This window comes from Euleptes europaea, chromosome 2, assembly GCF_029931775.1.
Source record: "Euleptes europaea isolate rEulEur1 chromosome 2, rEulEur1.hap1, whole genome shotgun sequence".
In the NCBI taxonomy this organism is placed as follows: Eukaryota; Metazoa; Chordata; class Lepidosauria; order Squamata; family Sphaerodactylidae; genus Euleptes; species Euleptes europaea.
This window is the reverse complement of record NC_079313.1, coordinates 66,312,816-66,331,947: the sequence shown is the minus strand read 5'-3', so window position 1 is coordinate 66,331,947 and position 19,132 is coordinate 66,312,816. Positions and strand designations below refer to the sequence as shown.

The 19,132-nt window shown below is 44.3% G+C and overlaps 1 protein-coding gene across 1 annotated transcript in view; it reads right to left on the bottom strand.

Moving 5' to 3' along the window:
- The window catches only part of LOC130473237 (FRAS1-related extracellular matrix protein 1-like), a 154,106-nt gene that overhangs the window by 41,751 nt on the left and 93,223 nt on the right, over positions 1-19,132 (bottom strand). Inside the window, exon 25 of the mRNA XM_056844764.1 lies at positions 1,365-1,779. Coding sequence (XP_056700742.1) covers positions 1,365-1,779 — 415 coding nt within the window. The remainder of the gene's footprint in view (positions 1-1,364; positions 1,780-19,132) is intronic.

Below are 19,132 nucleotides of genomic sequence, written 5' to 3'. Positions count from 1 at the left end.
TGGTCAAACCAATCTTTCCGAAACACTGATTCCTGAACTTTTGCCAGAGGTGCCTCTCTCTGGTGGCCTCAAAGCCTGATTTACCAGACATGTTAAACCTCTCAGTCCTGAATAAGCAGTTAAATGTGTACCCAGCATCACAGAGTAGGTTTAAAGGAACAGAGCTAAATTTCAGTCAAGCTACAGCACTTAAATACAGGTAATAATTTGATCTATATCTGTAGGCCTTATGGGCAATTCATGCAAACAGTTTAGGGGCTTATTCTGCATTCCCCCCCATCTTTAAAAAAAATCAGCAATGATAGAATGTGAACATGATAAAGAGGCTTTCTTAGCATTCCATGAATCTGGATTTTCATTATGACAACTGGAACACCCCAAAACATTTTCTGTGTGCGGCTCAAATAAAAACATGCAGAGGAAGACAGGTCTCCTTTGTTCTCAACAGTTGCAAAGAAGAGCATATTTTGGTAGAAGCCAGTATACATGCATCATAACCAAAGTATGTCGTCTATAAGAAGGAGGGGCTTTTGAATTATTATTATTATTATTATTATTATTATTATTATTATTATTATTATTATTATTATTATTATTATTATTGGTTTAGGGAAGAATCAAACCGGTTTATAATCACCTTCCCCTCCCCAGAACAGACACCCTGTGAGGTAGGTGGGGCTGAGAGAGATCTAAGAGCTCTAGCTCTTAGCCCAAGGACTCCCAGCTGGCTTCATTTGGAGAAGTGGGGAAACAAATCCAGTTTACCAGATTAGCATCCACTGCTCATGTGGACCAGTGGGAAATCAAACCTAGTTCTCCAGGTCAGAGTCTACTGCTCCAAACCACTGCTCTTAACCACTACACACCATGCTGGCTCTCCAGCAGATGCCTTGCATGCAGAAAGTCCTAAGTAGAGTTCCAAGAATCTCCAGTTGCTGGGAAAGATCTGCAGAGCTGCTGCCAGTTAGCACAGATAATACTGAGCTGGATAGACTAATGGCCTAACTTGGTATAAGGTAGCTTCTTATAAAATCAAGTGCAGGAGTCCCATCCACCTTTGCATTCAGTTACCTTAATTTTGGCCCACACTAGAGAGCTTAGATGACAACTTCCAATAACAGACCTATGTAGACTAGAGCTCAGGACTCATACCACTCCCACCTTCACCTCTGTTGTGGTAAGTCATCCCTAGATCATCCTTGTAAGTTTCAAGAGGGGCATATTTCTTAAAAACACATCCCCATAGCAACAACTGATGGTACGCAACTTTTAACAGAAAATGCTAGCTATCTCTTAGAGATTGCATTTAAAAGAAATAGTTACCATATAAAGAAGGAAGAAATGTAGTTAATACACACACATACCTGTATTGTAAAATCGATAGGGTCATCTCTCCATTGCCCATTAACTAAAAATCCATGATTGACTTTGTCTGTAGCTATAAATGAGAATTTATCAATTTGTCCAGCTCCTCCATTATGTCTGTAGTATACTTTCATATTATCTATATCCAGCTGTGTAAACTGGCCCAGTTGCAAGACATCATCTTCGATGTACAAATGTCCATACTGTGGATGCTGAGAGATAATATAGGTTAGGTTTTTTATTGGGCTGTCCACATCTGTGAGCTGAAGAACAGCTGGACTTAAAACTCCTATACTGCCTTCTGCAATATGGAGACCTTTGTTATTAAGCAGGGCAGGTGGGATGCAGTCGGTATGCTCAATGGTCAACTCCAACAGGCCTCTTTTCTCCGCATGACCATTGCTGATGGTGAAACTATTTTAGAAAGGAGAAAGGGAGATAATAATAATAATCACAATACTATTAATACACACGATCAGGCAAAATTGAATAGGCTCTTACTTTGAGGAGTTCAGGGTCAGGCATTAGAGAAAGCCCCAACAAAACGGAGAGGAAAGCAGCAAAGATGCAGAACCATTGTGAACATATGTGACTGCATGTTTAACTGAAACTAGATGCTTAAGGAAAAACAACAACATAACTGTAGGCTATGGGCTTGAAGGAGAGTAGATTGTTAGATTTGGGCTGGCTAGGGTTGCCATCTCTGTGTTGGGAAATACCTGGATATTTTGGAGGTTTGGAGAGGGGAGAGACTTCAATGTCATAGAGGTCACCTTCCAAAGCAGCCATTTTCTCCAGAGGAACTGATCTCTGTCGCCTGGAGATCAGTTGTAATAGTGGGAGATTGCCGGCCACCACCTGGAGGTTGGCAACCCGGGGGCTGGCCCAAGCAGCTCCTCACTTTTCCTACTCTTTCAATAGTAATTGCAGCTGCTAGGGTTGCCAACTCCACACAGAAGTGGGAGCTTTGGGGGGAGGTGGAGATTGGCAAAATGGCATTGCATGACACCAACTCGTCACTTCCAGCTGGGAACCTGGAAGTGATGTTGTCGGGTTGTGCTATGCTCCAGAATTTCCTCTGATCTCTATGGAGATAGGGATAATGCAACATGACAATGTCGCTTCTGGATTCCAGCTCAATTTCCTCAGCAGGTGAAAGGTGGTGAACATCACTGTAGACATCCGGTCAGCACCAGGCTTCACTATTACAAATTCCATTTGTGCAAATACAGTAAGGCCCCAATTTACTAACAGTTTGGGTTCTACTCTACAGGTTCATTAGCAAGTCAGATGTTTAGAACTCAGAACACGTTTTCCCATAAAGATATAGTAGATGGTTAGGGTTGCCAGGTCCCTCTTCACCACAGGCAGATGGTTTTCGTGGCAGAGCCTCAGGAGGGCAGGGCTTGGGGAGGAGAGGGACTTCAATGCCACAGAGTCCAATTGCCAAAGCGGCCATTTTCTCCAGGTGAACTGATCTCTATTGGATGGAGATCAGTTGTAATAGCAAGAGATCTCCAGCTAGTACCTGGAGGTTGGCAACCCTATAGATGGTTGTTAGGTTCCCTGGTTAGCCCACAGAAGCATATCTAATCCACAATGCAGCTGAAGCTTGTTTACAATGAGAAACAGAGTGAAACCATACTGTTGTAGTACTGTGCAGTAAAAAAAACAAGATAGACAATATAATAACTGGAATAAGAAATTAGTGCCGCCTTGCTTACACAAACCAGGTTTTGTTAGGGAAGGCTAAGGATGCATGGAACAGATCACACTTTGGGAAAGGGGGGTGGTCTTTAGCTCATGTCTGAAGCAAAAATGATTCAGGTTTTTGATTTTATCAGGAGCAGCAGACAAAAACAAGGGGGAAGGTGGCCAACTGAACACAACTCAAGGCTCGCCTGTGTTCCCCCTCCCAACTTGCTTAGTTTCTGTCCACACTCCCTGACTTGTGCTCTCTTCATTCCAAACCTCCCAACCCCATCCCCCACATTGTCCTTCCTTGGTCTTTTGTCAACCCTCCCCTTGTTTTCTTATTGCCGCTTCAGAAGCACACTGAGCCACTTAGTGGTGCCTGCTGCATTTGTAGGTACGGGTCATTTGCAAATACAGTTCTTCTATTTCTATAACTCCATGACTTATCAGGAATCTACAAAGTTACAGTCTAATCCTATACATGTTTACTGCAAAGCAAGCCTCCCTTTATTCAAAGAGACTTGCTTCCAGGAAAGTACACATAGGATGCTATTAATGACTTTATTAGAAAGCTCCCATTTTGTCTTCTGCAGACTGTTTTGGAAACTGGACTAATTATAGCTTCTTTCCCAGTTGCTTTCCTCCCTTTTGTAGAACAGAAGGCTATGCATTGGCTAAATCGGATTCCTTCTTCTGTGGAATGTAGTATCTGGTGACATGGTCTTAACCACCTGGGAATGTAGTATCCTCTGGGATGTGATGGAAAAGGGTAAGTTAATCTATCAGATCATCCTTCAGTCCTGCTCAATAGCCAGCACACAGAAGACTCTGGTAACTTTAATCAGATCTCTTTATTGCTTTGAAATGGGAGAGAACACTTACAGATGGAGAATGCTAACACACACAGTGGGACAACCATCACACACAGAGAACACAATCCCTCCCATACAGGCCTTGAGGAGAGAGACACAAACTAGCTCTTCAGGGCTCACATATATACATATTATCTTAGAATATTATCTTAGGAGATCTGCCTTTCCCAAGGCAGCAACATATTAAAGAAATGAAGACTCAATATGTAGCTATGTATGTATGGGCGCATATATCATAGAGGAGGCACGATCAGTATGTACGCCTGTAATGGAGCTTTTCACACATGCAATGAAAGCATCTCTTGTATCAATATATGTGTAAGAATGGTAATAAGAAGAGGAATTCCATCACCACTTCTTGATCTGTGACTTTGAGCAAAATTGTGCCCCCCCCCAAAAAAATCGGTAAATTTCAGGTTCGGGTTTATTGGACCCACCTTTTTTCGGTAAACCCAGAATAAGACAAATACCCATACTGGTAAAGGGGTATTTTGGCTTTATTCCCAGGTTTACCGAAAAAATTCAGGTCCATTATAGTCTATGGGGATTTTTTCGAAGTCCTGTGGAGGCATTTTTAGAGGTAGAGTCACCAAATTTGCATTGTGGCTGCAAGGGACTCTCTTTAGACGGACGCCAAAGTTTAGTGAATGTTGGGACTGGGAGAGGGTGTCCGATTTTATGGGCCAGCAAAAGGATCACCCCCATCCTCCAGGCATTTGCGAGCCAAGCTGTCCATCAGTTTTCAGGTTCAGAAGTTCAGCGTTGCCGAGGACTGGGGGAAAGAGCCAATTGGCAGGCTGGCGCCTAAGAGTCTGGGGGCTCCCTTTGTATCTGGGGCACATAGCATGATGTCCATGCAAATTAGCTTCCAAACGGAGGAAAATGGCTTAAATGCAAAAATAAATAAATCACGGAAAACATTTCTTTTGGTGGCAAATGACATCCTGAGAACAATTCTTTATTATAGTCATCAAAAATCTGATTTCAAGAGATGGTCATGGTGCGGGGAAATGAAGCCTCTACTCAGGGAGACCTTCAATTTTAGAGCAGGTTTTCGGGGGTGGGGGTGATATTGGAGCCAGCCAAAGTCATGACCAAGGCAGTTCTTGTGAAGAAGATTGCTCATCCGTGTGGGTGAGGAGTCTTCTTCAGAAGCCTGGTGATCAGCAGCTGTAGAAGCTGGCATTTTTTAGTTGGAGGGTATATCCCTCCAGACGGGACTGGGTGAGCCCCATATTTTAAAACGACCCTTCCAGACTAGTTTTGTCAGACCAAGTTGGCTCCTATTACACGACCCCTACCTCAAAAGGGCCCCAACTATGGGGCCCTAACAAAACCAGTCAAAAATAGAAAAATGTGAGAAAGCACAGAGGTGTGCATCTAAGCAAAGGTGAATAGCCAAAACCTGAAAAGCAGAATATTTATTTGCTTTTTCAGGAATCGCCTATTCAGCTTTGGGCAGATTCCCAGGTTTTGGTATTTGGTCTACCCAAAATCCGAACATTGCCGAAACAGCTAATTTCGGGTTTATTTTTGATTTGGGTATATCGATATGCACAACCCTACCTTTAAGGATTCTTGGAAAGTATGAAAGGTAGATAAATATTCACAAACTCAGGTCCCAGTCATGCAGCATATGAAATGGCCCACAGTATTCTGGAGAAAAGTGTATGGCATTCATATAATATGTATGATGTCTCAAACCTGTTCTCAGCATTTTTTGCTTTTGTTTCTGTATCATTTTTATGACTGATTTTTCAATCCATCACCCCCCCCCCCCATCGGGGTTTTCAACAGTTTTCAAGATGCACTAGTGTTATGCAGTGAATAGCATCGGCATTATACTCTGAACCGTTCTATGTCATGCTGTCACATTATGTTCTGAATGTGAATGGCTGACACAGCACACCTGACAATGTTTGCAGGAGTAAGACCCAAAGATGAAAGTGGCAGAAGCAGAAACAGAAGAGGCATGCTGCATTTAATAGCCTCGGGTCCTGTGGTGTAATCTCTTGAGAAAGTCAAGGATCAGGGTGTGAGAAGAGCTGTGAACAGAATATGACAGGAACTGTACTTTGTGCTCAATGTATTAAAACCTGACTGTGAAAGAAACTATGCTCAAGCTTCAATTCAGACAGGGATTTTCAGGAAAAGCTACTTTTGGGGGGTAAAAACGTCTTTGAAACTCCAAGTTTTGATCCAAAGCTATTAGGAACATGTCAAAGTAGTAGTAGCTAAACAGGGGTACAAAGAGGGGAGGGGGTAAAACTGTGGGGGTCCTTGTTTCCTTGGGGCCAATGGAGCTGGATATTGGTTTCATAACTTTTTTCATACAATTTTTCATATGATTGTCGTAACAATTGATATAATCAAATGCTTTGAACAATTTATTCTCTATATAAATGCTAAATATTATTTATTATTAGGACTATGCACTAGCAAAACTCATAGGTATGGCCCAAACAACAAAATTTAAATATTGGATTTTAGCAGTTTGGGAGTGAATTCCATAGTGTGTTCAGTTCAATCAGGATGCTATTGCAGTGCAATACGGCCCTCATTGTATGTATAATTTTCAGTATGTAAGTCCTAACAAATTGGACAAGCTGCTTAGAAGTGTGCAGCCCACCATATCTCGACTTAACCCTTGCATTTCAGGGCTGTTAGTGTCCAGCCAGGTTCAGCTGGTCAAATGGGTCTGAGAAGTAATAAATCCCTTTTAGTGGAGAATGTAGCTTTGACAACTTTGAAAGAGGCAGTCATGAGAACTCTACTGAATCGGGCATTCCTGGATGCCAGTGACCTAAAGAACTCTTACCTGGTAGCCAAAATTATTTTTTGAGCAAGATATCTGAGTGGGTGGCTACTAGGGGTGTACACCAAGATAAATTTTGTCATAACTTCAAATCTGGGCTGGGGGGGAGGTGGATTTTTACCATGATGACTTATTTTCAGGTAGGACATTACCAGCTCTAGATTCAAATTCTCTCCACTGATTCCTAGAATGAAGGTCAAGCAGCAGCCTAGCAGAAGAGCTGCAGCCGCTGTGGCATTAAAAAAACCTCTTACAATGACTGACAATAAAAAATTATTTCATTTCCACAGAAAACTCTGCATTTGCCATGCTTCTTTGCTGTGGCCTGTTTGTTTCCTTTCACAAAGTAAAAGTGGCTTCCTTTGCACATACACCCCATCCTTTTCTGTCGGTCTGCCATTATGGGGATGCACTTAAACAGGAATGCCTGTTGGGTAGGGTTGCCAACCTCCAGGTAATAGCAGAAGATCTCCTGCTATTACAAATAATCTCCAGCCGATAGAGATCAGTTCCCCTGGAGAAAATGGCTGCTTTGGCAATTGGACTCTATGACATTTAAGTCCCTCCCCTTCCAAACCCTGCCCTCCTCAAGCTCCGCCCCCAAAATCTCCCACCGATAGTGAAGAGGAACCAGGCAACCCTACTGTTGGGAACCATGGGAGAGGCCTGAAGGCCCATTGGATATAATGGGAGCCAGGAATGCCAATTGGCTTGCATAGGCTCAATTGAAATATCTTACAGCACACAAAAGTTGCAATGAAAATGTAGACAGATTATGAGAAACCTCGCCTGGGCCTAGAAGGACAGCCTCCAGAGTGAAATGACAATCCATGGGAGTAGAATAATGGTCCCTGGCCTCAGATAAAATGCTCTGGCATTAGAATGACAGCCTCCAGTGGAATGAGGGCACCTGGGTCTGGAATTAGTGCTGTAGGGGTCTGTCATTCCAGGCCTCGAGCAGTTTATATGGTCCCAGGGACTATCATTCCACTCTGGGGGCTGTCATTCCAATTGCAGAACCCTTATTCCCCACTCCTCCAAATGAAGCCTGTTGGATGACCTTGGGCCAGTCACAGTTCTCTCAACATTCTCTCTCAGTGGAGGCAGGCAATAGCAAACCACCTCTGAACATCTCCTGCCTTGAAAACCATAAGTCAGCTTTCCTCCACCATATTCCACCATGATATTCTACTCCCAAGTACCATCATTCCATTCTGGGGATAAAAGTGCTCCACCCCCCACACACAAAGGAGGGAGGGAAAGAGAAATGCAGATCTCTGTGGCTTGTCACCAAAGATAATTGGCTGGAAGAGCTCTATGCTCCTTCCTTGCAAGTATCCAATTGGAAGAGAAAAATGTCATTGCTCAGGAAATCAGTATAATCAAGGAAGATTATGGTAATGACCTGAAACAACAATTTCCGCGTATATCTTCAACTCAGATATTTTGTTATGTGCAAGTGGCTATGCAGTTTCAGGTAGTCTTGGACAAGATAGATTATCTAGCCTAGTTTCAATCCTGGGCTGTAGATGGAAAAGTCCTTGCCCTGACTACTTATCTTTTCTGGAAGAGTAACGGGGGAAGTGTGTCTGTTGATTCTCTTGGATGTGTCTGCAGTGTTTAGTAATTGTGGTATCTGCCTGGAGCAGCTGGCTGAATTGGAGTAGGAAGCACTGTGCTTCTGTGTTTCCGCCCTTTACTTGACTGGATAATTCCAGAAAGTGATACTGAAGGACTGCTGCACATGAAGGACTGCTGCTATGATATTTTATGTTATGGGGCCCTACTAGGATTGCCACCTTTCAGGGGTGTGTGGAGATCTCCCAGAATTTCAACTGACATCCAAACTACATAAATCAGTTGCTCTGGAGGAACTGGAACCTTTAGAGGGTAGGCTCTATGGAATTACATCCCTGCTGAGCTCTCTTCCTATCTCCAAACTCCACCCTTCCGGGCTCCACCTACATATATCTGTTGGAAGTCATCATCATGATATTTGGAGTAAAGTGCCACAAAAATGAATATGACACCCAGCTCAATTTCTCCTTAACAACTGAGTCAGGTGGGTCTGTGGAAGCCCTGATCAGGGTCATGGAGAAGGTGGTAGGATGGATGAGGGCCAACAAACTGAAGCTCAGTCTAGACAAGAAAGAGGTGCTGTTGGTCAATGACATAGTTCAGCTGGTTGAGGACTAAGGACTCAGCCTGTCCTGCAGAGAGTTGTACTCCCAGTGAAGGAGGAGCAGGCTCATAGCTTGGGGATTCTGTTAGATCTTGGTCTTTGATTGAAGGCTGAAATCTCTGTGGCATGTCACACTTTTATGAACTTTAGTCTGGGTTTATGTGTCTGCTTCTTGCCTGAGAACTGTTTTAGGAGGGTTGTTTTAGGCTGCTAAAGGAATGCACTTTTTATGCTCTAGTCACATTTTTAATGGCTGGGCGTTTAATAGTTTGTTAATTTTAATGATCTGAGTTATGATTTTATCATGTTTTACTTAGTGAGCCGCCTCAAGCAGGATTTCTGGAGAGGCAACATATACATTTTCTAAAAAAAACCCAAATAATGTTCTCATCCTGTTCTGTAGCCTTAGTGTGAGGTTCAATTGCCTTTTTTCCAGGAACACAACTGAATTCTCTCATTGAATTCTTTTTTAGACCAATACCTTCAGAATTTATTCAGACACAAATCTTGGAAGACATCATATCTTCAGGCCCGTGAGTTAATTTTCTTGCTTAAAGCTGCTTTCAAGCAGCTCTGTGAGTGTGTGTATGTGTCAATCTGCCACTTCTTTAGGTACTTCTAACACATTAACACTAATTAAGATAAATGCTGTCTGCTATCAGCACTACCTTACTACAAACATACGCACAAACATAAATGTAGCTTCATTTCCAGTGGCTGCTGTGTGAGAGAAAATAATGTGTGATAACAGTGTTCTGAGGTTACACCTTCTAAATGCCATTTGATGCAATTAAAAATTAAAGTAACATGAACAGCCAAGTATTCAATTCAACCAGGTAAGTACCTGGGATGACTTCTACTTTTACTAAGGAAGCACAGAGTGGGATAAGGGTTTGCATAGGGATGTACAAAATATGCCCCATTTTTGTTTCTTTTTGGTTTTGTATGTTGTCATCATGACTTTCTCTAGTTTTTCTTGCTGGTGTTCCTTATTTGTTTATGTCTTTTACAGCATTTTTGAAATTATTAATATGTAATTGACACAAAAATAGGTGTCAGTTGTAATTGTAATAAGTCTATCAAATTTTAGAAGAAGAGGAGGAGTTGATTTGTATACCCTGTTTTTCTCTACCTTTTAAGGAGTCTCAAAGTGGCTTACAATCACTTTCCCTTCCCCTCCCTACAACAGGCTCCTTGTGAGGTAGGTGGGGCTGAGAGAATTCTGAGAGAACTGTAACTGGCCCAATGTCACCCAGCAGGCTTCATGTGGAGGAGTGGGGAATCCAACCTGGTTCTCCAGATTAGAATCCAGTGGGAAGAACCAAAGTAAAAAACTGGGATTTCTAAATCCCAGAGTGTTCATGAATTTTATTATTTTATTTATTTACAAAATGTATACCCAGACTTTCTACCTTCATCAGGGCCACCAAGATGGCTAACTGATTAAAACATACATCAAAAACATCTTAAAAACCATTAAAACTTAACAAAAACACATCATTCATACAAGTAAAACCAATGTAACCTCTCCTGGGTTGTCACCCTAATCTCAGGCAGGAGCTACCAAAGCAGAGCTTCAGATGATGACCGTAGCAGTTGGGTAGGTTTGTAAGAGAGTAGGTAGTCTTAAGCCATGTAGGGCTTTAAAGGACAACACCAGCACCTTGAATTGTACCCAGAAACAGACTAGGGACCAGTGGAAATGGGCCAAGACTGGATATGTTCCCTATTACCCACCCCAGTCAACATCCTAGCTGCAGTATTCAATACCAATTGAAGTTTTCAAACACTTTTCAAGGGCAGCCTCATATAGAGTGCATTGCAATGATCTAATCTAGATATAACAAGTGCATGCACCACAGTGGCTAGATCTTTTCTGTCCAGAAAAGGCTGCAGCTGGCTAACCAGTTAAAGTTGGTAAAAGGCACTCCTGGCTACAGCTGCCACCGGCTTATCTAGTAGTACTCTTGGGTCCAAGAGCACCCCCAAACTATAGACTTGTTCCTTCAAGGGGATTGAAAACCTATACATAATGGCTTCCTTAGGTCTCAGATCAGACTTTCAACTCACTAGTATTGTTTCTGTCTTGTCAAGATTAAGCTTCATTTTATTAGCTGGCATCTCTGTCACCAGTCACCAGTTCAGGGGTTCTACAGCCTTCCTGGGTTCCACCAAAAGCATGAGAAAGAGCTAAGTGTCATCTGTATATTGGTGACAACCCAGACTAAATCTGCAGATGACCTCACCCAGCAGTTTCATGGAAATGTTGAAAATCATAAAGGGCAAGATAGAGCCTCGTGGGGGCCCACAGGCCAAAGAGCAAGGAGCGGAGTTGTCTCCAAGCACCACCTTCTGAAACCTACCCTTCAGGCAAGACTGAAACCACAACAAAATGGCACCTTCCAATCTCACCCTGGAAAGCCAGTCAGAAAGATACCATTATCAATGGTATCGAAAGCTACTGAAAGGTCTAGCAAAATCAACAAGAGTCACACTCCCAAATGTCTGTCATCGACCAGGGCAACCAAGGCTATTTCAGCCCCATAACCAGGCCTGAAACAAGATTAGAAAGAATCCAAACAATCTTCTTCATCCAGAAATGCTTGAATTTGTCCAGCTACCACCTGTTCAATCACCTTGCTGAAGAATGGAACATTTGAAACTGGTTGAAAGTTGTTGAAATCTCCTCGGTCCGGGGTAAACGTCTTTAGTAGTGGATGCATCACAGAATGTTTTAAGGCGGGGGGATCACCCCCTTTCTCAAGGAAGTATCAATGACCTCTTGGACTTAGTCAGCCAGCCCCCTCCCTGCAGATTTAAGTAGCCAGGAAGGGAAGGGTCATACAAGCAGGTGATAGACCTTAAACCTCCCAGAACCCTGTCCACATCCTTAGACTGAATACACTGAAAATAATCCCAAAAAACTGGACAACTCAGCTTGCTAGAACCATCTGACCCTATCTTACATAATGAAAGAATGAGTTGAAAGAGGATGATCATACTTCGTAAGTGGAGCTGATAGCTGTCTGCTGCGCAAGATGACCCTTGATCATTAAGTTGTCTGGTAGTGCTTTGATCTGATCCCATCCTGCAGTGGATGCTGTACCTGTCTTAAGCCTATATTAACTCCTACCTGTCTATATTGCAGGCAGGGAATTATTGTAGACTTGTACAATGGTGAAATATTTAATACATTAATCTAACATAATGTTTTTGAGATGGCTTACAATAAGAACACATGAAAACAGTAAAAAGGTGAACATAAATGTAATCAATACAATTACTAAACTCATTAAGATACAAAAGCCTCCCCACCTTAATTACCACAACTGAACACAATATAATATCAGCAAGTTAAGAGGGCAGGGTGAAAAACAGAAAACAGAAGCTCTTAACCCCTTAAAAAGTATCTTTTTTCACCCACCTCAGCTCAGAGCCAGCATTTTGAATTGTTATTGGAAATGAATTGGAAGCCAGTGAAAGATCTTTTAAAACAGGGAAGTTGTGTACCAAAAAACTTGGTCAAGTCACTAGCTTTACTGAAGCATTCTGAGGCAAACAGTCCTCAAAGGTTGCCAAACTGCAGGTACTAGCTGGATATATCCTGTTATTACAACAGAGATCAGTTCACCTGGAGAAAATGGCTGCTTTGGCAATTGGACTCTATGGCAGGGGTGTCAAAGTGGTGGCCTGTGGGCCAGATCCGGCCCCCGGAAGGCTGCTCACTGGCCAGTGAGCCAAGCCCCCCTGCTACCCCCCACTCTTCCGTGCAATCCTGGCCTGAGTGGGGGCCAGGCTTGTATTCCCCACCACCGCATCCCACTCTACCGTGCGATCCTGGCCCCAGCGAGGGCCAGGCTCGCTTTTCCCCGCCGCCGCCCCCCACTCTCTCTATAGAAACCAGTGGGTAGCCCTGGCCTCCATGATGAGGGAAGCTTCCCAATGAGGACTCCCCCCCCCCACGGAGGCCACCCATCTTCGGCCCGACCAAGAGACATTGTGTTCAATACGGCCCTCCTCACAAATGAGTTCAACACCCCTGTTCGAAGTCCCTCCCCTCCCCAAACCCCGCCTTCCTCAGGCTCCACCCCAAAAACCTCCTGCCAGAGGTGAAGAGGGACCTGGAAACCCTATTAGAGGTAGCTCTGTGTAATGTGGATGTGATCAAAACCTGGATAACCATGTTTTTCAGGAAGTAGCACAAACAGCAAATGAACCAGAGCTGATTAAAACTGCTATGTTTAAATAGCACAATTGTATTCAATGAAACTAGGCCACAAAATATGTGTGTGTGTGTGTACACACACACATAAATCATAAAAAACTTTTAAAAGTGAAAGTTTTTTTTTACTAATGTACATAAATTCCAGATACAATGTCCATAACCTTCATCATTCTTTCTGAGAATATAAAAAGATGTATGTGAATATTAATATATTATATATAAAAAATACCCTCCTAGTAAGCCACACCATTAACCAACATACTTCAGCCTTATTTGGGCTGAGTGTTAGTTTATTTGTTTGCATCTACCCTATTATCACCTCCAAATACCTATTTAGAACAGCCATTCTCACGGGAGGCTGATTCAAGTGAATCAGCAGAAAAGGAGAAATAGAGCTGAGTATCATGCACACACTGCTAATACTTCACTCCAAATCTTCTTCTCAGTGGTTTCATGTAAGTGTTAAATATCATGGGATATGAGGTGGAACTTTGCAGGGCCCATAGCACTAGTTCTAGAGGGCAATCAAGAATCTGACTGGAGAAATAGCAATTTCAGAAGGAAATCCCCCAAGGGCTGACAGGAAAACATTTGGATTCATCAACCGGGAAGAACTGAATTGGTCTATAGTCTAAACATGACCAGGTAATAATCTGTCTATGACAAGGGGGTTACTAAAAGTTATCCTAATATTAAACCATCTGGCATTTGTCTAGAGCAGGAAACAGTATTAAACCTATGACCCACCACAAATGTGGGCAAGATGTTTTTTGACATTCCCATGGTTATCATGAAGTCCTGATGCATTCCACATAGGGAACTGTCAGTATGGATCCAACTGAGGATCGGAAACTAGGTCCACGACCACCTCTAATAGCTCATGTAGAAAGATAGTGAAGCAGTGGGGTAGGTGATACACCACCAGAATTTCTGATATGTACCAGTCTCAGTAATACATATCCTGAAAGTTTGTATGTCATAGATAGATAGGGTTGCCAGGTCCCTCTTCGCCACCGGTGGGAGGTTTTTGAGGTGGAGCCTGAAGAGGGTGGGGTTTGGGAAGGGGAGGGACTTCAATGCCATAGAGTCCAATTGTCAAAGCGGCCATTTTCTCCAGGTGAACTGATCTCTATAGGCTGGAGATCAGTTGTAATAGCAGAAGAAGAAGAAGAAGAAGAAGAGTTGGTTTTTATATGCCGACTTTCTCTACCACTTAAGGAAGAATCAAACCAGCTTACAATCACCTTCCCTTCCCCTCTCCACAACAGATATCCTGTGAGATAGGTGGGGCTGAGAGAGCTCCTAGAGAACTGTGACTAGCCCAAGGTCACCCAGCTGGCTTCATGTGTAGGAGGAGGGAAACAAATCCAGTTCACCAGTTCACCAATGCTCATGTGGAGGAGTGGGGAATCAACCCCAGTTCTCCAGATCAGAGTCCTCCGCTCCTAACCACCACTTTTAACCACTACACCAATCTGGCTCTCTCCAGCTACTACCTGGAGGTTGAGAGAAAGTATAGTAAGGGCTCTATAAATGACATACAAACTCTTATTCTATAAGCCAGTGAATTTAGTGACAAAAGTGAAAAAATTACATACAATCTAATAAAGGAAACTTATGAAAATAACTATGAGTACATGTGAGGCAATACAATACAATACAAAAATATATATTTTTTTGGCTTATCTCATTCAATGACTTATTAGTCTCTTAGAATTTTGTACTGTTCATATGCTTATTGTTCCCTCAGGAACCGGGAGAAAGATGATGGACGATAGGTGGAGAGGAACGCCGTCCGGATGCTTTGCGTTTGAAAACGCAAAGCATCCGGACGGCGTTCCTCTCCACCTATCGTCCATCATCTTTCTCCTGGTTCCTGAGGGAACAATAAGCATATGAACAGTACAAAATTCTAAGAGACTAATAAGTCATTGAATGAGATAAGCCAAAATATATATATTTTTGTATTTTTGTATTGTATTGTATTGCCTCACATGTACTCATAGTTATTTTCATAAGTTTCCTTTATTAGATTGTATGTAATTTTTTCACTTTTGTCACTAAATTCACTGGCTTATAGAATAAGAGTTTGTATGTCATTTATAGAGCCCTTACTATACTTTCTCTCAGCTTGACTTTTATAGTAAACGTGCCTTTTTTGCTCCAACTACCTGGAGGTTGGCAACCCTACAGATAGATCTGGCATTAGTGCCAGCACATTTAGACTCAGTGGTATGTTTTCAGAGCTATGAGGATCTCCCAGTTGAGGGTGAAATTGGAAACGCGGGTAGGCATTAACTGTCTGACTACTCTTTCCTTTACCTGGCCTGCTTCTCCCCATCAACATATCTCCTCCAGCCTAGAATGCAATGAAAAGCAGGTTCCCAGGAAGATGGAGGAGATAAAGAACTTCATCCCATCCCCTTTCCCCATCAATTTGTAAAAACAGGGAGAAAAGCCAGTCAGAGGAATCTCACTCTCAGGTCTTGCTAAAAATACAGAGAACTTTCACCAGCATGCTCAATCGCCCATTGGTTCAGTTCGCAATTTGTCTGCAAATTGTAATCAGCATAGTCAAATATTGGAAAATCTGTTCATTTGTATCAAAACAGTCCGCATACAATTGATTGTGCAAAAAAAAAAACCCTTAACTGTGCATTGCCCAGCTGTTCACCTCCCAGTCTGTAGCATTCTTTAAGTAAATAAAGCATCTGAATTTGTTAGTGACTGACAGGTGTGAGGTCTGTCCCTTATGGCTGCCTGCATTGTGCTTATTAATTACAAAGGCAGATGATTTGTCTAGATCTCAAACACTTCACACATGCACATACTCCCACTGCCTCATGGGAACAGCAGTTTCTGCTATCTCCCCTTCCTGTAAGTCATATAAATGGAAAAGAGGAGGAAATTGTGAATGATCTGTACTTGAAAATCAAGTCACTTTAATGGCCCTGGGGGATATGTGCTTGCACTGGTTATAAAGAAAGTTCTCTCCTCCAACTACACAGGTGCAAAAGATACAGCATACTGCAAAACATAAGTTAGAAATACTGCTTATTTTCCAAAGCATGACCCACCCATGACCCTGTAGTGTACGGAGTAACGTATTCAGGAAAAATGTATAAAAGCAGCTACCCAGAGAGCTGCCTGGCTGAATGCCAGAAACTGTACAGGCACAAATGACACTGCATGGTGTCTGTTTCAAACTTTGAGTACAATGTTGAGGCAAGCTGATGAGAGGCTCAGCTCATCTGTAAACAATCAGTTCAACCACAGTAAGTTCAAATGCTGACCACATTTTATTGTTTAAGTGGTTAGGATCCCTGATTCTCACTTCTCTTTGCTATCTCCTCTTTCCAACCCTCTGGCCCAAACTAGACATGGTGGCATCCACAGGTCGACCCATGGATGCAATTGCCATTTTAATGCTTGAGTTTCATGCATTGGTGCTAAGGGTAGTATTTTCAGCATTAAGCATACTCTGTATTATAGTCCAATGCAAAATTCTCCACTCAAATTAGTTGAGCAATAAATATTAAGCTGCATAATTTGCATTTAAGCTTACTGTTCTAAACTCTGGGTGTAAATCTTTCTGCAAGACACACATGACCCCAGCATTCTCCTATTTTGCAATTATACTTGATTTCTAGCTGCCCCTCCGCTAGGGTTGCCAGGTCCCTCACCACCGGCGGGAGGTTTTGGGGTTGGAGCCTGAGGAGGGCGGGGTTTGGGGAGAGGAGGGACTTCAATGCCACAGAGTCCAATTGCCAAAGCGGCCATTTTTTCCAGGTGAACTGATCTCTATCGGTTGGAGATCAGTTTTACTAGCAGGAGATCTCCAGCTAATACCTGGAGGTTGGCAACCCTATCAAGCAGGGATATAAGGACTTAAGGGGGGGCTCGCATTTCCCCCTCCCCTACTTTCTCTTTCCCTTCCCTGAAAACCCTCAGAGCCTCTCCCCTTTTCCTGCACCAGTCAAGTTACCTTTTCCTTCTCCTCTGACTTCAGCTTTCAGCTTTCCCGCCTTCCTCTCCCTGGAAAAAGTCTACTTGATTCTGGCAGCAGGGCTGGGCCAGGGCCTGTTTCACAGTGGAGGCCACAAGGTCTTGCGGGAACACCTTATTTTCTGCTGTAACCCCTTTCCCACACTATTTCTTCTTTCCGTTCTCCTGACAACCCCATATTCTCACCTTTCCCTCCTTCCTTCTCACCTTCCCACCCACCAAAAAATCTACCTTTTATCTGCCCCCATCTTCAGCCACATTTATTGTTTTTTTACTTACCGTATATACCCGTGTATAAGCCGACCCGCGTATAAGCTGAGGTGCCTAATTTCTCCCCAAAAATGGGGAAAAATTAGGCACCCGCGTATAAGCCGAGGGTCGGCTTATAACCCCTCCCCCCCAGCAGGCTTACCTTACATCCAGGTGCGCAGGCAGGCGGCGGCAGGCCCCCCTCCCGCGGCCCAGGAGGCCCCGCAGGCCGCTCCTAGGCCGCTCCAGGCCCGGCGAAGGCGGCGGGGCCCTCCCCCCGCGGCCCAGGAGGCCACCCCAGGGTGCTCCTGGCCGGGGGAAGCCGCGCGCACCTGGCGAGGGCGGTGGCACGGCCTTCCAGCGGCTGCAGGAGGCCCTCCCAGGCCAGTGCTGGCCGGGAGGAGCCGGGCGCGCCCGGCAGCGATGGCGGCGCGGGCCTCCAGCGGCCACAGAAGGCCCTCCCAGGCCAGTCCTGGCCAGCGGCGCAGCCTTCTAGCGGCCGCAGGAGGCCCTCCCAGGCCGGTGCCAAACGGGAGGAGCCGGGCGTGCCCGGTGGCGATGGCGGCGCGGGCCTCCAGCAGCCGCAGAAGGCCCTCACAGGCCGGTCCTGGCCGGGGGGAGCCGCGCGCGCCCGGCGGCGGCGCGGCCTTCCAGCGGCTGCAGGAGGCTCCCCCAGGGCACTCCTGGCCTGGGGAAGCCGTGCAGGCCCAGCGGCAATGGTGGCGGCGGCAGTAAGTTCCCCCCTCCCTCCTCTACCGTATTGACCCGAGTGTAAGCTGAGGCCGGCTTTTTCAGCCCTTTTTTTGGGCTGAAAAACTCGGCTTATACGCGAGTATATACGGTACTTTATACCCCACCTTCCTCCACAACAGGGACCCAAAGCAGCTTACATCATTCTGTTCACCTCCACCTTAACCCCACAACAACCCTGTGAGTTAAGTCAGGCTGAGAGTATGTGACTGCCACCAGGTCGGGAATTTGACCCTGAATCACCTAGACCGTAGTCTGAAATTCTAACTACTTCACCAACACTGGCTTTTGTGGGGTAGCTGCTGTTGAACAGTACAAAGCAGTAGGGCCCAGGCAAGTCAGGCAAGTAGGGTTGCCAACCTCCAGGTGGGACCTGGAGATCTCTCAAAATTACAAGTAAACTACAGACTACAGAGATCAGTCCCCCTGGAGAAAATGGCAACTTTGGATGGTGGCCTCTATGCCCATTATTCCCCGCTAAGGTCTCCCCCCCTCTCCTCTAGAGTTGCGAGGTCTCGTCTGGCCACCGGTGGGGGTTGGGAGGGGGTACAGTTGCCAGATCCAGGTCCTACCTGGAGGCTGGCATCCCTACCTCCCTTCCTGCCCTTTCCAGTCTCCACAATCAAATCTCCAGGAATTTCCCAACCCAGAGGTGGCAACTCTACATGCAAGTCACATGGTAGCAAGTAACCCAGTAGTTGTTTGCAGGCCTGGTCTCAATGAGACCTCCATCAAAGGCCAAAATAGCCCTGCAAGGGGCCCAGTCCCGTCTACTTCCTTATCCTGACAAAAACAAAGGCTTGAAGTTTGGCAGTGCTATTGTGTTTGCCTAGCAATGGACATTTATTTCCTTAAGATGCAGGCATTGCTTATATTATTTTGGGGGTTTGTATTTAAGCCTTTTTCCTCAGTTTGTAAGCTCATTTGCATGGATATCATGCAAAGTGACCCAGAAATGAAGGCTTTGAGGTGCC